We start from the raw sequence: 18771 nt of genomic DNA on the forward strand, positions 1-18771 counted from the left end.
CACACACACATACTGTACACATATATGCACATATACATATATATACATATAACTTGAATGTTGTACACACAAATAACCCAAAAATCCTTTTCATTTATGTTTTTCTTCATGGTTCCTTATCATCATTGTTTGACTTAAATCTAAATGTAACACCAATGTCTTATATAATTACCGTGAAATATACTAAGACTTATATACGTTCACTTAAGATAAAGACAAAGTAAAAGTTAATGAATCATCAGAATTATGAATCTGTTAAGCAAACCTTTATGATTATTTACTGAAGTTAATTTTGCGATATGGTTGATATTTGATATACTATGGTGTCACTGGTATAGGAAAATCAGCTGTTAGTTATAATCACTTGCGTGCGTGTCCGTGCGAACGCTAACTACCCGTCCGCCCAGACCAAACATTACGACACTGTCCGGGTGTTTTGAAACCTTCGCTCACTGGGTGCGCGGCCTCCCTGTTCGAAAGGAACGCTCACAGCCACATACACGCAGACCGAAGCTTTATAACACTGTCCAGGCATTTAAGACACTTCACTCAAACACACAGCACTCGCTATCACTGTCTCCCTGCAGAAGATGCATCCACCCACTGTGGGTGGGTGGGCCATCGACGAGCCTATGCTCTCCCACGCTGAACTCTGGCGTTGGTCCTTTGACGGTCCTCCCGTATACGTTTTGACTGTTAACGCTCATAGGAGCGTTATTGGTTTGTTGCTGAAGAAATAAACCCTCAACGTTGACGCGTACCATATAATTTGGTCAAAACCTGTTAAAGAACAATTCACATATAACAAATGCTGTTATCTCAGGACACATAGTATGAATAATACAATTAATATATAGAACATAGCCTGTTAACATCTTAAGTATAACTCACTTGTTACATCTGTTGATACATCAGGAGACAAGTTGTATAATATGATCAAATTACAGTACATAAATACTGTATACTTGAAGTTATTTAGAGTTTATATTTACGTTTTAGGGTCTTGGGTTCGACCAGCGTGTTGTTTCTTCTGCAAGAATTGGTAGACTACTGTGAGCAATCGCCACCCAATCGCAGCCCTAGGCGAGGGTCATCTGTTTTATATTAGATACGACCAACAAACACGTTGTCAGCACTGCCCCCCCTTCTCACCCTCTCTCTCTCATGTTTATCTTACTGTGATGGTAACACTACTAATTCACCACATTTACTACAGGCAGTTCTATGATACCACTTAGAAACTAGATATAGTGACAATCTGCATGTGCAGAGGATAAAAAATTTCTTCTATGCAGACAATTTACTAGGGACAACTAATATTTAAATTAAGTTAGTAGAGCTCAATCAAGCAGCTAAAGTAATAATGGAAGATGCTCTGATAACCCTACAAAAGTGGCACTCAAATTAAAAAACCCTTAGTGATCTATTAAGACTTGACTATCAAGATGAACAACACCTTAACCAGGTAAAAATATTAGGATCCATGTGGGACATGACTACTCATGTGATTAGCATAAAGAAAGTAAAGTGGAGAGATGTTCACACCAAAAGAGAATTATTGAGTAAATGTTGTAAAATTTATGGCCCGCTAGGACTTGTAACTCTTATAATCATACAGTTTAGGACGCTGATGCAGGAGGTATGGAAATTGAAAGTAGAGTGGGATGAATACCTACCCAAGGAAATATTTGTCAAGTGGGGGGTATGTAAATTAAATGCCAAGGACATATCATGAATGAAATTCCCTAGAATGACCTGTAAAGAACAAGTAGACCACAACATTCATATCTTCTGCGACGCCAGCCCGAGAGCCTTTGGCGCTGCGGTGTACTTAGTGAATAAAATGGGAACCCCCATGATCCTCACTTCTAGACTTAAGAGTGGCACCTACTAAACCAAGGACTTCACCTCAATTAGAATTATTAGCAATTGTTTTTAGTAGTTATATATGTGTATGTGTATATGCTGCTTTTATTGATTTTATGTACATAACAACAACAATAAACCACCAGAGTAAGAGTCAGTATGTGGCTTCTCATTCTCCCATTAAATCATGTAAGATACTATACTGGCGACGAGGATGGGATTCACAAAGTGTTGGTGAAGTCCTTGAAGAGAGGATAGTGATCACTGAAGGGAAGGCTACTCTGAACCTGGAGAATTTAAGTGAAGAGAGCAACCACGGCTGGCGTCAGTGGATACATGAGACGAGTGGGGAAGCATGATGCAGACAAGGAGAACTTCACATCATATTGCGAAAGAATGGACTTCTTCTTCCTGGCAAATGAATTAATGGATGACGGTGGTGATGCTCAGAAGAAGGCCCTTGAAGAGAAAAGGAAAGCAATCTTTTTGTCAGAGGTACTGTAGGAGTTAATGTTTATTCTACTCTGGTCAATCTGCTTGCTCCAAACAAACCCAAAGACTCTTCACTGATTCAGATTACCAAGATTCTGAAGCAACATTTTGATCCTGCTCCACTTGAGATTGCTGAAAGTTACAAATTTGGCATAAGAGATAGAGGGAAAGATGAATCAGTAAGTGATGATATACTAGCTTTGAAGAAGTTATCCATTCACTGTAACTTTGGACAGTTCTTGAACCGAGCTCTAAGAGACAGGCTTGTGATAGGTCTGAATTATGAAAAAATACAGAATTAGTTAATGAACACCACTAACTTAACTTTTGAAAAAGCATGTCAGATCGCAACAAGCAGAGAAAAACACCAGAGTAGTTGTTCCCAATACCGGTTGTGAAACAGTTGGCAGTAGTGGCTCAGTGTGTAAAGTAACTGTAGCTAAAAGGAAGAATTTTGCCACAAGGTGCTAATGGACACATGACGGTCAAAGGGAAAGTACGTTGTCATGGCCACTGCCATCCGACCAGACGTCACCTCACCATGACACCCCTAGGTATGTGGCCGCGTCATGTCTTCCCACACCCACACCATACCCTTCACGGCTTCATGGTTAATCAATTCAAGCTTACAGAGTTCTCCTGCACGACACCCGTCTACAGTGACCGTGATCGACACGAGACTAAGTGTATTAACCTAGGTTTGTTATCCCCGTGGAACTATCACTTGTGGAAGCCTGGTTGCGACAAAAGCAATCCAGGCTGGTCTATTGCACCTATGTGGTTAAACAAGTCACGCTTACCAGTTCTCCTGGCTGCGACAACCGTCTACAGTGACTGTCAGTGGCACGAGACTATGTGCGGTAACCCAAGAGTACTTTGTTGTTATTACCCGTGGAAAGAAGTTCTTGTGTGGAAGCCTGGTTGCAACAAAAGCAATCCAGGCTGACAGTAAATGTATCACTTGAAGAATTAAGGCTCTGAAAAGTCATACCCATAGTAGAGTAACCACATGTGTTCCCAAGTTGAAAATTTCCTCTTTTAGAAGATTAATTTTATTACAGCATGAATGTGAGTGACTCGTATATCCATGCAAATTGTAAATCATTGTATGGAAGCTTCACAAATAAATGTACGTGCAATTCTCTGCCAGTATCTGTGATCCTATCTTATTATTACAAAAGGTAATGACTGATTGGTTATGACAAAGTATAACCAATAACTTAGATGGATGTTGGAAATTAATGGAATTCATTAAATCATCATATAGTATCTAGTATAAATCATGGAATGTCGATTGGTGGAGTGAACGTCTACGTAGATACACCATAATCTCCTGTAAGTAACCAGTGTGAAATATAAGAAACACAATATATTATAATCTTTATATAATATAATCCACTTTTACACCACTACGATAGGCAAAACCATGACACTGTCAGTCCCAAGGATTAATTAACATTGCACAACATTCAGTTTATAGTTCAACAGAGGAATCACAAATAATTTCTTATACAGTATTATCACACAAGCAGCAAGACTGGCTAGTAGCCAAAGGCTCAGACAAATTAGGTGGAGCAAATTTTTTCTGACAACACATGGGTTGAAAATGTGTACAAACTTTGAAAAAATTTAACGAAGAGGCAATCAATTGTTGGAACATCACAAGATAAGTTGTGTAAGATGATTGATAGTACAGGTTGTGGCAAAATCTTCTTTAAGTTTTTGAAGAGCTGAAGAAATTACTTGGACATAGTTTGCAGTGATAGTATCCAGAGTTTTCAATAATTTTTACCCCTTGGCTCAACCTTGGACAGAGGGGTATTCTCATTTGTCATGCATGAGCACTATCTGCTTGTTCCTTTCTGCTCATAATCAATATATCATGAAGAAATGGCTTTAGCTAACGAACCTTTCAAGGAAACTTCACCATACATTGATAAAAATGTGGTGAGGTATATTGCACCACTTTGTGATGTTTGTTCAACTACGTATATAATGCTCTTTTGATTTATCTCTAAAATACTGTACTAGGTCACTCATCCTTAATGGAAGTACTGTAGAATGTAGCTTTCGCTCACCAGTTTCAGCAGAGCTACAAAATTTCATTGTTATTAATCTGCTTCACCAACAGGTCCAACAGTAACAGCTAATGCAAAAAATGAATCTCATTATCTAAAACAACCTAAATACCGGTAACTTGTGTACTATGAATACTGTACTGTACTTGTACTTTCATTGTTTCTCTTGTCATCACCAACAGTACTGTATAAGTTTGTTTCAGTGAATAAAGAAAATGCTTTGCTTTTCATTAATTTTTTTTTATATATTTAAGCACATATAAACATACCTTCTGAATCAATCATAACAGTAGGAATTTATTTATATAAACTGCCTTAATTTTAAAGTAAATGTATATTTATTACAGTAAATCAGTATTATTGTATATGACAGTTTATATTTTATTTTCTAACCACATATTAACGCATAATTGTAATGTCTTTGAAAATGTATAAACTTTCATTTTAAATCATTCATATTTCCATTTACATGCAGTCTAAGAAGGCTAGTACTACAGCTTTTTGTCAACTATGCCTCTAATTCCCCACCATGAACCCAGGAGAAATTAGTGACAAAAGAATACCTTCCTTCTGAGAATGCTTCTGCTTCTTCCAAGGCAGTATTTCTTTGGGTTACTTGAGTAAATGATGTACTACTCATCTCCTTAGCCTGCACCAAGTGATAGTACCCTTTTAATAAAATTTCTTGTACATAAACATTACCTAAAATCTGAAATATCGTTGTATTACCCAATATTTTCTGTATAATGATCTTTAGTATCAGGGCTCTGTTCCTCATCTCCATTACTAATAATCTTCCCAGTCTTAATTATGCTTGCATCGTCTCTCTCGACACCATTCACAATATGAGTGTTAGTTCCATTTATGCATTGTTCTGTTCCATGTGGTGCTGCTTCTGCCACCTTCATCACAGGGACCACTCGATACTGCTCCAGGTCTCCTTCATCTTCATCCTCAGCTTCATCATCACTTCCCTTGTCCTGGTGTCCAGCTCCTCGGTAATTTTCCAATCTTGATGCTGCACGCCCTAACGGGGTTCTTCCCTGTAAATATAATATAACATTAATAAAACTTTAGGACAATGAACACGTCTATTTATCCTATGCAGATCTATTTTTCAGGAAATAATATCTATTAGGTGCATACTGTACTCATTTTTCATTCAACTTAGCTATGCTATACAGTGTATTAATAAATCAATGAGTGCAAAACTCATTTTGGGTCAAGTAATATCATGAGTGCATCATCATCACTGTTTTATGGCCATTTTTCCATGCATGTGTGGGTTTGCCATGATTATCTGATGGCATAGTGTCCTGGTTGTCAGCAGGCATTTTTATTTATTATTATTATTATTTTTAATATTATTATTACCCTGTATTATTATCATTTTATTTTATTTTTTATTTTATTTTTACGGGGATTACCCCCCCCCCCCCCCCACAGGCCACTGACCCACATTGGGACCTGGGGGGCCAAAAAAAAAAATATATAATATTAATATTAATATTATTATTATTATTATTATTATTATTATTATTATTATTATTATTATTATAATAATAATAATAATAATAATAATAATAATAATAATAATAATAATAATAATAATAATAATAATAATAATTACAGTATTATTACTGTATTATCATTACCCTATTTTTTGGCAGGGAGTATTTAGGAAGAAACATTCATGTGTATTTTCGTCCTATAGCCATAGTTTTCTTAAAATAAAAAATACAGTACCAGTAAATGCGAGGAATAAATAAAAAAATATTACCAATAAATAAGTAATAAAAAAAAATACTGTAAAGCCAAACCAGTAAATAAAAGCCAAATGAAAGTTTAACACAGTTGCCATTTGCATAAACTTCCTGGTTCACCATAGCAATGCAAATGATACTTCCACCGATTCCCTAGCAACTCTCTCCCCCCCCTCCCCACACGTCCCACCTCCTCCTGCTCCCCCAGTGAGACAGCTAACTTGTGTGCAAAGAAATGTATACTGTATTCTCTGTGTTTGCCCTCAGGACAATATTTATTTCTTTACTGTTTTCACAATATATATGTAGGGTGGTGTGTGCATGAAGAATGTTACATATTTTGTTTATCCCAAAATACGAGATGAAAAACAACCATAACACTAGTAGCCTGGTGATTATAGTGACGAGTCTAGCTTGGCTACAAAGCTGCCAGCTATGTTAACAGATGCAAATGTGAAAAGGAAGTTATATGTAAATCTTCAATTGTATCAGGTATTTGTAGATTTAAAAATAAATGTTGCAGGTATGGCAATACAAGTGTTCAGAAAAGGTTACTGTTTAGCTACCTCTGAAGAGTTGGGTGTCTGCCGTACGGACATTAATCGACTCAGGTTTTCATCATCAGCACAGTAGTTATAAATTGAGATTTTATATTTACAATAATATTTAAATTAATTAAAAATAATAATAATACTGGGTAGAGTGTTTTAGTAAGCAAAAACATAATTTTAATTCTGGAGTTGGGTTAGGTAGAATTTAGCCAACTAGAGACAGCAACTGGGGGATTCATTAGCTTACGGGAGACCTCAACTTCACATATACAGTACAGTTGGATACAGGTTGATTTTTTTTGCCATTTTTCAAATAAAAATGTACGTTTTATATGCCGTAAAATACAGAAATAAAAAATGTTAAGTAAAAATTTAACATAAAATAATAATAATAATAATAAAGAATAAAAAGAAAAGGAAAAAAAGATTAAGAGTGAGAAACAATATGTGTATGTTGTGTTGTCAAAGTAAGAGAAACAATTGAGACCCTGCAATTGCGTGTAAATGAAGCAGAAAGTCAGATCAGCAACCTGGGACTTGGTCACAATTTTTGTAATGCCATATGGCAGCAGGGTCTACCATTAGACAACACATTAGGCTTCCAATATCTTCCCAGGCAGTGGTACCTCCCTGTTTGATAGCTGCAAGTTTTACAGCTGGATGCCCTTCCTATTGCCAATCCACATTTACAAAGTGGGAATTGGGCATTATAGGTAGGACTTTCCAGTGATCTCTTAGTTGGCAAAAAGGTTTGAGATATTATCATCACCGAAGGAAACAGAAAATGTTTGTAAAATATCTATCTCTACCAGCATGATAAAGTTTGAGAGGATGAATGGCTATACAGAGAGAAAAAAGCTCCCTATCAATAGCAGTGGGGCATAAAATTTTTAATTTGATTCTACAATTCCATTGCCAAGCCTGGATCCGGCAAATCTTGTACACTATATTCAGACAAAATTAACTCCTGTTGTCATGGTCACGTTGACTGCTAGTCTGTTTTAACTACTGATTCTTATTATACTCCACGAATGCAAAACATGAGTGGGTTAGCTATCCCTAGGAGAAGACGTGTTTTTCCCCATCGATGCTTATACTCATGATCCCTCCCAGTAAGTCTCGCCTTCGAACACAGTTGTCATTGCGTGAGTAGCGATCGCTGGCAACTCGGGGGTATATATGCCAAGGCAGAAAGGAGAGACATCCTCCTGTGACGCTCTCCCGTTTGTCCCCAGGTATGTACTGCATATGTGTTCCTAAGCCATTCAGTTTGATTCAGTCAATTGTAGTGAATTATCAGTGTTCATGCTTTAAACAGTTGAATTGCCATTCACCCAGTGCGAGAAGTATTATAAAGTAAATGTCGTCTGACGTTGCGAGACGAAGGATTTGTTTGTGTTGTCATCATGCTTCCCAGTCCCTCCCATGACGCTCTCCCGTTTGTTCCCAGATTCCAGGGTGGGCTTATCTGAACACCCCATCGGCTGCTGAGCCGGTAGGTACCCCGCAGGGAACAATATATGCATTGATGTCGGTGATTCAACATGATTGAAATGGCAGGTCCACCTCGTGGGCCGAGGGCCCCAGACCCGCCTCGTGTCAGTGTGTAACCGACCACAACAGCAGTCGTCAGTTGTTAGAGGCGCCAGTGTTATACCCTGGGACATGCCTTGGAGTTATGGTCCACAGTGTGGCTTTATGTGTTTGTTATAATTACCCCATGTTGGGTAGTGGACCCATGTATTTGTTGGTATCAGTATTAACGTGTTGTGTGAGAGTGCATCTCCTATGCACTGCCAACACTCTGTTAAGTATCTTAAGTAAGGTTGTCTTATAACTGGATGTAATGGAAAGTACCTCGTAATGTGTGAGAAGTAAAGTTGTAGTGCGTAGTGAGTAGGGCCAAGGAACTGGTCCTGCTATGTAATGTAATGAAACAACAGAAAGGTTGTGTGCATTAAGAAAATTTGAGTCTGCAATAAGCGAGGAGTGCACCTTGAAGTTATATGTTAATAATATCTCTTTTTCTCTTTGATTTCATATTAATATACCTGTTCTTAGAGTATTTTAGGAGTATTCATTTTTCCCGACAGTATTTAACCTTTATTTCCGTCCAAGTGACTTGATCTCAGAATTACAATACCCATGTGCCCTAGACCCTCGACATGCTACCAAAAAGAACTAAGGTTATGCAGTAACCATTGAAGTAAGTAGAAAGAACCATTGAATTAAAGAACTAAGACAAGAGAAGTAAGAGTAAAAGTAAGGCAGAGTATGAGTAGAGAGAAACCGCCGCCGTTACATTGGTGGCAGCTTGTTAACCTTCCCCCCCCCCCCACCACCGTTACACTGTGCCATAAAGGCTGTTCAGAATCCAGAAACTGAAGAAATGGCTGCAGAGAAAATTTTCACAGTTCTGGAACCATGCTTAAGGAAAATGATCTGGTTTTACTCAACAGCTACCATCAGGTAATCATGGGTAACCCATGCAGTGTGGAAATTTGCTATAAAAGTTGATGATGATAGCTTAAAATAACAACGCTCTCCTTGCAGCCAGGTAACAAGTGGGACTCTGCTTGGAAATACCTGTAGTACCAACTACAGGCCCATGCACTCTACCATGATCCCAACTTTTGCAGTGGATATGAACAAAAACATAGGAACAAATGATTTTTGGTCGTATTGGACCAAAGAATTTCCTCATACAATTTCTGTATCACCTTACCCTTGGAGTCTGCAGTAAGAGCTCTCCCCCCAAAAAAGTATGCATGAGTTTACAAAGACAATACTTATAGAGAAAAAACTTGATTTCCTTCCACATATCTCCACATCCTTACATTATGAAACACTCTGCCAACAGAATGGAACAAATTTGAAGCTTATTTAAGTGAATAAAACTGGATGTGATGGTGGTTGTGTGATGGTAAGACTCACAACTTTTAATCTTTAATGGAGGCTTTTATACCCATCAGTTACTTTAGACCCAGGAATAGAGTGTAAATAAATACTGTGCAGTATTACAATTAGTTCCAGTCAATTTTCAGATATTTGGAACCCTCGGTTTTTTACTTTTTTACTTAACCAACTATACATAAGTCACCTGAAGCAGGTAGGTGGCTGTAAGATACACAAACAAGGGGTAACTGATAATAAATAAATACAAATCAAATACCTTATCTCTTTTTCAATAGCAAAAATCTTACATTTGAGCTCTCTAGCTGATCATCATTCCCATTCGAGGCCTCAGATATGTTGAAATTGTGAAGAGGTAGTGTTGCCAACCATTTCAGCATTGGCTTCTCCTTGATCTCTGTTTTAACTATCGAGGAATCGATGTATAATTCACGGAACTCCTGAATCTTCTGTGCTGCTTCATCCCAATTCAGTGGCTGTTAAAACAATAAAATAAAGTGTTTATAAAGATCTTAATATACTGTATATACATAGGGTCCCAGTTATTCATTGGCATAGTGTCCTAAAAAAATGGAACATATACTGAAAAAATGACTGTAATAGTGAGGAATTTTGCCCCATAACAATTAATGGAATATGGGAGGAGGGGTACAGTACATTCCAATTCCAATCATATGGAGAAAAAAAGAAGATTCTTTCTTAAGAAATAATTGAAAAAGGTGGGTTATGTTCAAAGTTGTTACCACTGTACCCTATCATATCTAAACAAAGAATGCGCACTTTACTGAAGCCAACTAATCGTAATTAGGGAACAAAGAGTGCTAAGCAAGAGACCCAACATACAAGTGATGCAAACTGCATTCTCACCACTTTCAACTCTTTTAAAACTTCTACCTTAACTCTAATATCTAGGATTTTGGTCCCTCTTTTGCTCAGGCTCACTCTTCGTACTTAACACACCTGTAATAGCACTTTAGTATTATATAAAATTATACCTTGCACGCGCACGCACGCACGCACGCACACACACACACACACACATGTAAAAAAATGAATATGGTTGCTTGAAGTACCTGTAATGTTATTTAATGTTAATAAATGGAACAATAAGTAGCTAACCATTAATGGTAAAAAAAAAAGTGAGACTGCTCGTGTTCATGTTCTGGGTAATAAGTTCAATATACAGGAGCGAACACAAACACCTGTATAGATTTTGTAGGTTCGATTTACTGGATAAGAGATATGTACACAAGGGGAGTAGTGCTCTCCGACCTGTCTGCTTGTCAACTGCTCTATAGACGACGTATGGCAAGTGAGACATTAACAGCTTCCATACGTCGCCAGGCACATTAATTAAGCATGTGGGACATGGTAATAACATTGCCACACGCTGCTAGCTAGGCTGAATAAATAATATATATAAATGGAGCACATACATCATATACATACATAATATATAATACAGCATACCTAATACAGAATATACATACACCTCCCTCCCCCCTATACGCTCATAGCAAAGTCTTCAGCGGACCTTTTCTTTTGGATCCGTTCTGAGCGTCGAGGGACTAGATCACTGGGAAGGGTATGGGACTCAACACTGGTGGCGGGGTCAGCAGAAGGCATTGTTACGGGGCGGAGAAAACGGCGGTTCCTCCACCACACACGACCACTGGGTAACCGCACCTGGTAGTCCCGTGACCTACCGAGACCCATGACTACGCCTACTTTGTCCCAACGTAGGGAGGTCGGGTCCTGAACACGGACTTGGGTGCCGACACTCAACCTGGGGAGAGAACGGGCGTGGTCGTTGTAGCGGGCGACGACGTCCTGAACACGTTCGGCGATCACAATCCTCTGTCTTGGCCTGCCACTCCTTGGAGAAGGATTGAGGGTGAGCAGGGACACAAGAACGAAGGGGGCGTCCATACAAAACCTGGGCAGGGGAGCGCCCGGTGTAGTTAGGTGTGTTGAGGAGTTCAAGAAGACCCCGGTCGAAGGCCTCGCAGTCAATGTTCCCAGAAGGGGCCACCTTAAGGATGAGGTGCTTCAGGGATTTGACAGCAGCCTCAGCGTGGCCGTTGGACTGCGGGTAATGGGGCGATGACAACACATGCCGGACTCCCCATCGGTCGAGGAACACAGCAAAGTCCCGGCTTGTGAACTGAGGCCCTCCGTCGGTTTGCAAGCTCACAGGAACGCCCACGTCACGGAAGTAGTGGCGGAACTTGCTGATGGTGGCGGCAGACGTCGTGTCATTACCGCACTTGATGACAACCGGCCAACCAGAGAGACGGTCGACGATAACAAGGAAGGACTTTCCTGACACAGAGAAAAAGTCGGCCGACACAGACTCAAAGGGGCAGGTGGGGTTGTCGTCACTCATAAAGGGTTCCTGCTGCTGGCTGGGTTGTAGTACATGGCGGGGCTTACACACCTGGACAGCATTGGAGATGTCGGGGTCGATGCCAGGCCGGAACACAGTCTGTCTTGCATGCCGTTTGGTGGCCTCGGCTCCACAGTGACTGTCGTGGAGGTGAGCCAAGGCGTGGAGACTTGAAGCAGCAGGGGCAACTACGGAAGGAGAGGTGTCACTGGCCAGAGGTAGAGGTAGGGCGGCAGCAGGGTAGTTGCTGCTCCTTTCGTGCACCCTGTTGGCGTATTTTACCTCGAGAATCGGTGTTGGGAAGTCCTGGGAGATGATGGCCAACTCTTGGCAATGTCTGTAGGACAGCAAAGGAGTCGGGACACCATTATGCACGTCAATCCAGGCCTGACACGACCTGTTGCCAAAGGTGACATGTGCATAGAGTGAACCCAGGGCCGTGGTCATCTGTGAACCATCTGCCGTAACGCAGAGGTCCTTGGGAGGCGGTCCTAGATTGCTTGGAGAGAGCCCCAAGCATTGCAAATGCTGGGGACCGATGACTGTAGCATCAGCGCCGGTGTCAGGCAACATCTGAAGACGGGATGACACACTGCCATAGGTCACGATGACACTGATGTACTGGGGAACTTTGGTCATGGGACGTGAGGAGTACACCCTCCTAATATGGGTCGGGCTTTGTCCAGGGTCGTCGTGCCTCTGATTTGGCGACTGTGGGCGGCCCTCTCTGGTAGAAGGGCGCTGAAGCTTCCGCCGACGCTGTCCCTTGGGTTTGTGGGTAGGGCAACACTTGTCATAGTGGCCCAGACGACCGCACACATTGCACTGTACGTACTTAGCTGGGCACCGCACTGTGAGCGACCAGTGGCCCTTACGGTCACAACTGTTGCAGGTAGACTGAGCAGCTGGACACACCTGTGTTCCGTGCTGCTTACCACAGTTGTTGCAAAATGAACCGGGCGTGGACGTGGTGGGCGAAGGCGTAGGAGCAGACTTCTTGTCCTTCTTGTACCGGGACACAGCGCGTACAGCTGTAGGGGGAGCTCGGATGGCAGAGGTGGCACACCTGGCAGCCTCATAGGAGCGACATATCGTCAACACATCCTTGAGAGAAGAGGAAGAGTCGAGGGAGGTGAGGCGTTGGACAAGTTCCTCGTCCTTAACACCCATCAGGATCACCTGCTTCAACTGGGTCTCCTCGCACTGCTGGTGGTGGCCTAGACATATATCTACCTCTTCCGAGGCTCTCTTAAGACGTACATAAAAGGCGTCAAAAGTCTCACCCTCCATCTGTCTGCAGCTAAACAATTCCCTCCTGCGCAGAGCTTCATTCTGCTGTCCTTTGATGTGCCGTTGTAGAATGTCCAGTACCTCCTCTACAGACAGCGAAGAGGTCGGAGGTACCTGCAACGTATGTTCTAAGACACGCTGAATTTCCAAGGACAGGCACATACGCAGCTGGATGAGTTGTTTAGGCTGTGACAAACTCTGGAGATCCACCATTGTAGAATAATCAGTCCACCGTCGCCGCCATTCACGAAAAGTCTGGAAATTCACATCAGGCTTCAAGATGGGCGGTGTTTGAGCTGCTGCTTTAGGTGGGGCTGGGGGGCGTGAAGGAAGCATTGATGAGGTATCTGAACCAGTCAGTACCGAGGCAGTGTTAGAGCCAGGGGCTTGGTTAACAGTGAGGCGAGATATCAAAGCTTCAAACCGTGCCTCTGCTTGCCTTCTGTGTTCATCCGCCACACGTCTGTTAGCTTCATCCTCGCGCCTTTCATCTCTCATAAACTTCATTAAAGCAATTATCTCTGGAGACAACGCTGAATATGGAGGTGAAGGGCTGCGCGATGTTGTGGGAGCTGGAGCGTCATGGTCAGCCTCGTCATCCATCTCTGCGGAGCTATCATCCGACTGACTCATCCGGGCGTCGGGTCCACGGCTACGTAAGGCACGAGACATAACTACTTCATCTGTGTACTGTGTCTTAAATCAGTGTTGACCGGTCAGCCCGTCGTATCAACAAGATCTCAGACAAAAAATTAATTAAATACACAGATAAGTAGATTATATATATAAAATATATATAAGGGAGCCGCCGCGGTCAGTGAGTGTTAGTACATGTATGTGTGTGTGCGTGAATCTGGGTGGGAGCAGTCTTGCTGGGAGGGAGAGGAGGGAGAGGCGGCGACTCACAGTCAGTCGCCAGTTACAGGGTACCCTCTGGACGCGGTCAGAGGAGGGTGCACTGAACTCTACTCCCCACAAATCCCCTGAACATGCCTTACACCTTGGGAATCCTTTAGAACAAGGTCACACATGTATGGCACGAAACACACAATGCACTAAACACTTCACAGAAAATCACTGTCACTGACACTGCTCAAAGTTGCTAAATTCTTCGAGGACGGGCGGCGGTTGACACAGGGCAAGGGGTCCATAAGCCGGCTTTCCACAAACTTTGCACTGTCACTCGTAATTATCCAGTAAAAGTACACACTGCGCCATGTTCATGTTCTGGGTAATAAGTTCAATATACAGGAGCGAACACAAACACCTGTATAGATTTTGTAGGTTCGATTTACTGGATAAGAGATATGTACACAAGGGGAGTAGTGCTCTCCGACCTGTCTGCTTGTCAACTGCTCTATAGACGACGTATGGCAAGTGAGACATTAACAGCTTCCATACGTCGCCAGGCACATTAATTAAGCATGTGGGACATGGTAATAACATTGCCACACGCTGCTAGCTAGGCTGAATAAATAATATATATTAATGGAGCACATACATCATATTCATACATAATATATAATACAGCATACCTAATACAGAATATACATACAGCTCGTATGTAAGTGCGCACATGTGAAAATATATATCGCCATTACTCTACATAAGAATATGAAAGCAACACTTATTTACTGCTCATATATATTGAAGGGTTAAATGTTGTACTCTGTATAAACAAGCAGAGAGAGAGAGAGAGCAGCCGAACTGCCGGATGTAAACAAACCTTAATTTCCGGCGGCTTTTTTTTTTTAAGGGGATTAGCCCACCCGGGAATAGGTCACTGACCCATATTAGGGCCTGAGGGGCAAAAATTTAATACTCCTGTAATAATAATAATAATTCAGATAAGTAAAAAAAAAAAAAAAGCTGCCTATCTACCTATTGGACAAACTAAAATCGTTCTGGACCACGGGAGTTTCCGGACCACAGAATGCCGGACTAGAGAGGTACAACCTGTATTAATAAAGAACAGAAAAGTCCAAGAAGTGTTTACTTCAAGAACTTGCCACTTCTGAGTTCCAGAATTTAATTACTATATATAGCAAGGGTGGCCAGACTTATTTAACCTAAGAGCCACATATGATTATCTTCAGATGTTTGAGAGCCACAAGACATGAAGAATCTTTATACACGTTTTTGTTATTACATACACATTTTATTACAAAAATTATATGGAAATACTGTTTTACTAAGAAATACATATAAGCAGTAATATTTACTAATACTGTATGTTGTTTTCTAACGTTAAATTGTATTAGTTTTAATACTCAGAAAGCTCACACGTTTACAAAATGTTACCGAAATCCTGAGTGAAGTTTGTTTTCACGGTACTGACCATGTTTAATACATAATGAACTAAGGCACGGAAAAATCTGAGAAAAATATGCAGATCTGCATTTCAGTCACATAAAATGAGATTGTGAAATAAAAATAAAAGGTAACAAGCAATAAAATGGTTTTAAATAGATTTATTTGTCTTCGGTAACATTTGAAATAAACTTGGAGGAAAATATGTAAAAGAAACACAAGCACACCAATGAAATTAGAGATACTACCTTGCAAACCTACAGTATTGTCATAACATTAGTTATGAAGCAAAGAGATATTGCTACAATTATTATGCTATTTACTATTAGTAGAGGTCTTGCGAGTCTGAAAATCCGGTTGACATGTTGTTAAGGCTGTACGAATTAACTCCACATGGTGTTGATTTCTAAGGATTGCATGATGTTTGACTTCACAAACTTCATTACTGAGTACAGTGATTCACAGTAGTATGTTGTGCTGAAAATTGAGATGAGTCACACTAGTTTTCTTGAGTTCAGGATATTTTGTTTCTGGAACTTGCTTCCACAACTCAACTGAAGACTGAGATTTATGGATCCTCTTTAGACCCAGGTCCTCCTGAAATTCTATTAGTTCCATTTTCACAGCAGATGAATCTGTAGCCAAAGGACTGAGAATCAGACAACCAACATTGATCACATCAACCTTGAATGGATTTACAAGAAAAGCAAAACAGGGTTTCAACTGCTGCAAGTCATCAAACCTGGTTAGGAAATTATCAAGCAGTCCTTGTAATTTATCTTTGTATTCTTCCAGTTTGTGGTCTTTCATATCAATATCAGGGAATGTCTTTACTCTCCTTTTGAGTTTGGGAAAGTGGTTGAAAGTTTCTTGACAGTATATCTCTTTGAAAAACTCTTATTTTATTCTGCAAATTGAAAATTGTCTGAGCAGGATCAGAAACAATCTTATCCTTCCACCGAAGTGCCAAGTTGAGAGTTTGTAGATGTTTCATTATATCAGCAAGAAACATCAGATCTTGTATCCATTCATCATTTTCAAGTTAAGAATAGCATCTTTTCTTTTCTTTAAGAAAAGTAGTGATAGTCTCCAACAGACCTATAAACCTATTCAAGACATTGCTGGTTGACAGCCACCTCACAGTGCAGTAGAAAGAGATGCATTTTAAGTAGAGTATATATTGTCTTTAATGGAGATAGTATACAGTGGTCCAATCATATTTGATATAGGACTAATGAGAGCTAATAGGTACAAGAGATGTTCATGTGTCAATGTGCTGGAGGTTGCCACTTCATCAGTTTGTTTTTATTTACAGTATTCATTATTATATTCTTGTATGATCAGTCTATTATTGTGTATGTTTCATCATAAATAGTATAACATACAGTATTAAATAATAGAACAAAATATGATAGAGTATATAATTTGACTTCAAAATAAAAGACAAGCTGAATCTTCCTGATCACTCACCCCCTCCCTCTGTAAAGGGTAGGGAGGTGAGTGTTGGGATTGGCCGTGCCGCATTTGCCAGATTGTGTTTATTTATTCATTATTATATTCTCGTATGATCAACCTCCTATGGTGTATGTTTCTTCATAAATAGTACAGTCGGCCCTTCACATACGCGGGTTTAGCATTCACGGATTCGCAAATACGCGGATTGCCCCGCCAGAGGAATATTCTGTACATTGAAGTAATTGAAGTACATACAAATCGCGCGCCATTCAACTCGCGCGCGGCACCCAACACGGGACACCGCCTGCTCCCGCAACCTCACACACACACGCATAGCTCTCCCTCACTCAGTCAGTCTCGCTGTAACCACACTTGTGTTGACATCAGCATTGTATTTGCAAAAATATTACATTATATCAAGCACAGTATGAATAGAATATCACAAATATAAGAGTATTTTAACCGAAAACTACTAAAAAAACGAGTAACATCTCTTGAACATCGGAAGGTTAGGTAAAGTCTCTTGTTTTCGTCATGTATTTTATCCTAATTTACACTGAAATACATCACGTTTCAGCAAAATTACTATTTATTTCCAAGAATATATTCATTCAGGCGCAGTTTAGGTAAAATATACGTGTGATGTAACATTTTTTTAATTGAAAACGATTCGAAAAACACGTACCCTCTAGCCCTGTTCAAGGAGAGGACTGGGAGAAGCTGTTTGGTGCTGCCGATGGCAAGGAAAATGATTTGGATGGATTTTAATGAAAATATTCAGAAATATGGTATCGTAGTATTTATTCAAGTCAATTAGGATAGAATATTATTGTAATACAACAGTATTGACGATGTGGAGGAGGCGGAGGGATAGAGCAGGGAGGAGGTGACTGGCGGGAGCAGGGACGAGTGGAGATGCCAGCCAGTACATTACGGGTGTATTAATTGTTTTTATAGCTATTTTTGCATTTTAATGTTAAATACTGTACATTACGTTTCAACAAAACTACCATTTATTTCTGAGAACATGGAAATATAATATTTTTGCTGAAATGACATACGTATTACAGTGGAAAGTGACGAAAGCAATGACTTTCGCTTTCTTTCGTTCAAAAGATGTTACCGTAATCGCTTTTCGAATGGTTTTCATTTGTGGGATTATAAGGCTAATGATAGGATAGAATATTATTGTAATACAGTACGAGTACAACAGTTTTTTAACTGAAAACCATTCGAAAAGCGATTACGGTAAAATATTTTGAACAACGAAAGAAAGCGAAAGTCTTTCGTCATGATTTTATCCCACTTCCCACTATAATATGTACGTCATTCCAGCAAAAATATTACATTTCCTTATTTATTTCCGAGAATATATTCATTCAGTCACAGTTAAGGTAAAATATACTTGTGATGTAATATTTTAATGAAAATCCAGTATCGTAGTTTTCTCTTGTTTCAAATTTAATTAACAAAGATTGATGTTTCAAATGTAATGAACAAAAATTTATGTCCAGTATCTATGAATTAACTTTAATAAATGAATACTTTGTTTTACATCGTCCTGTGCTACCATACCATGGATTTGGCTACTTTGGGCTCGCAAGAGATCTGCCCTGGCAACTGTACCGACACTCACAGCTGGTGGTGTGTTGGTGCATCGTTTCCAT

At 40.1% G+C, this 18771-nt stretch overlaps 1 protein-coding gene across 4 annotated transcripts in view; it reads right to left on the minus strand.

The window, feature by feature from the left end:
- Window positions 1-3750: 3750 nt before the first annotated feature.
- LOC121867215 (tRNA pseudouridine synthase A-like) overlaps window positions 3751-18771 on the minus strand; it is a 71553-nt gene continuing 56532 nt past the window's right edge. For all 4 annotated transcript variants that reach the window (XM_042367054.1, XM_042367055.1, XM_042367057.1 and 1 more), the window contains exons 9-10: window positions 9954-10139; window positions 3751-5479 (exon numbers count right to left, since the gene is read on the minus strand). In XM_042367054.1, the coding sequence (XP_042222988.1) occupies window positions 5162-5479; window positions 9954-10139 (504 nt within the window). In that variant the 3' untranslated portion in view covers window positions 3751-5161. The remainder of the gene's footprint in view (window positions 5480-9953; window positions 10140-18771) is intronic.

The sequence above is a fragment of the Homarus americanus genome, unplaced genomic scaffold, assembly GCF_018991925.1.
Source record: "Homarus americanus isolate GMGI-L3 unplaced genomic scaffold, GMGI_Hamer_2.0 scaffold6317, whole genome shotgun sequence".
Lineage (NCBI taxonomy): Eukaryota > Metazoa > Arthropoda > Malacostraca > Decapoda > Nephropidae > Homarus > Homarus americanus.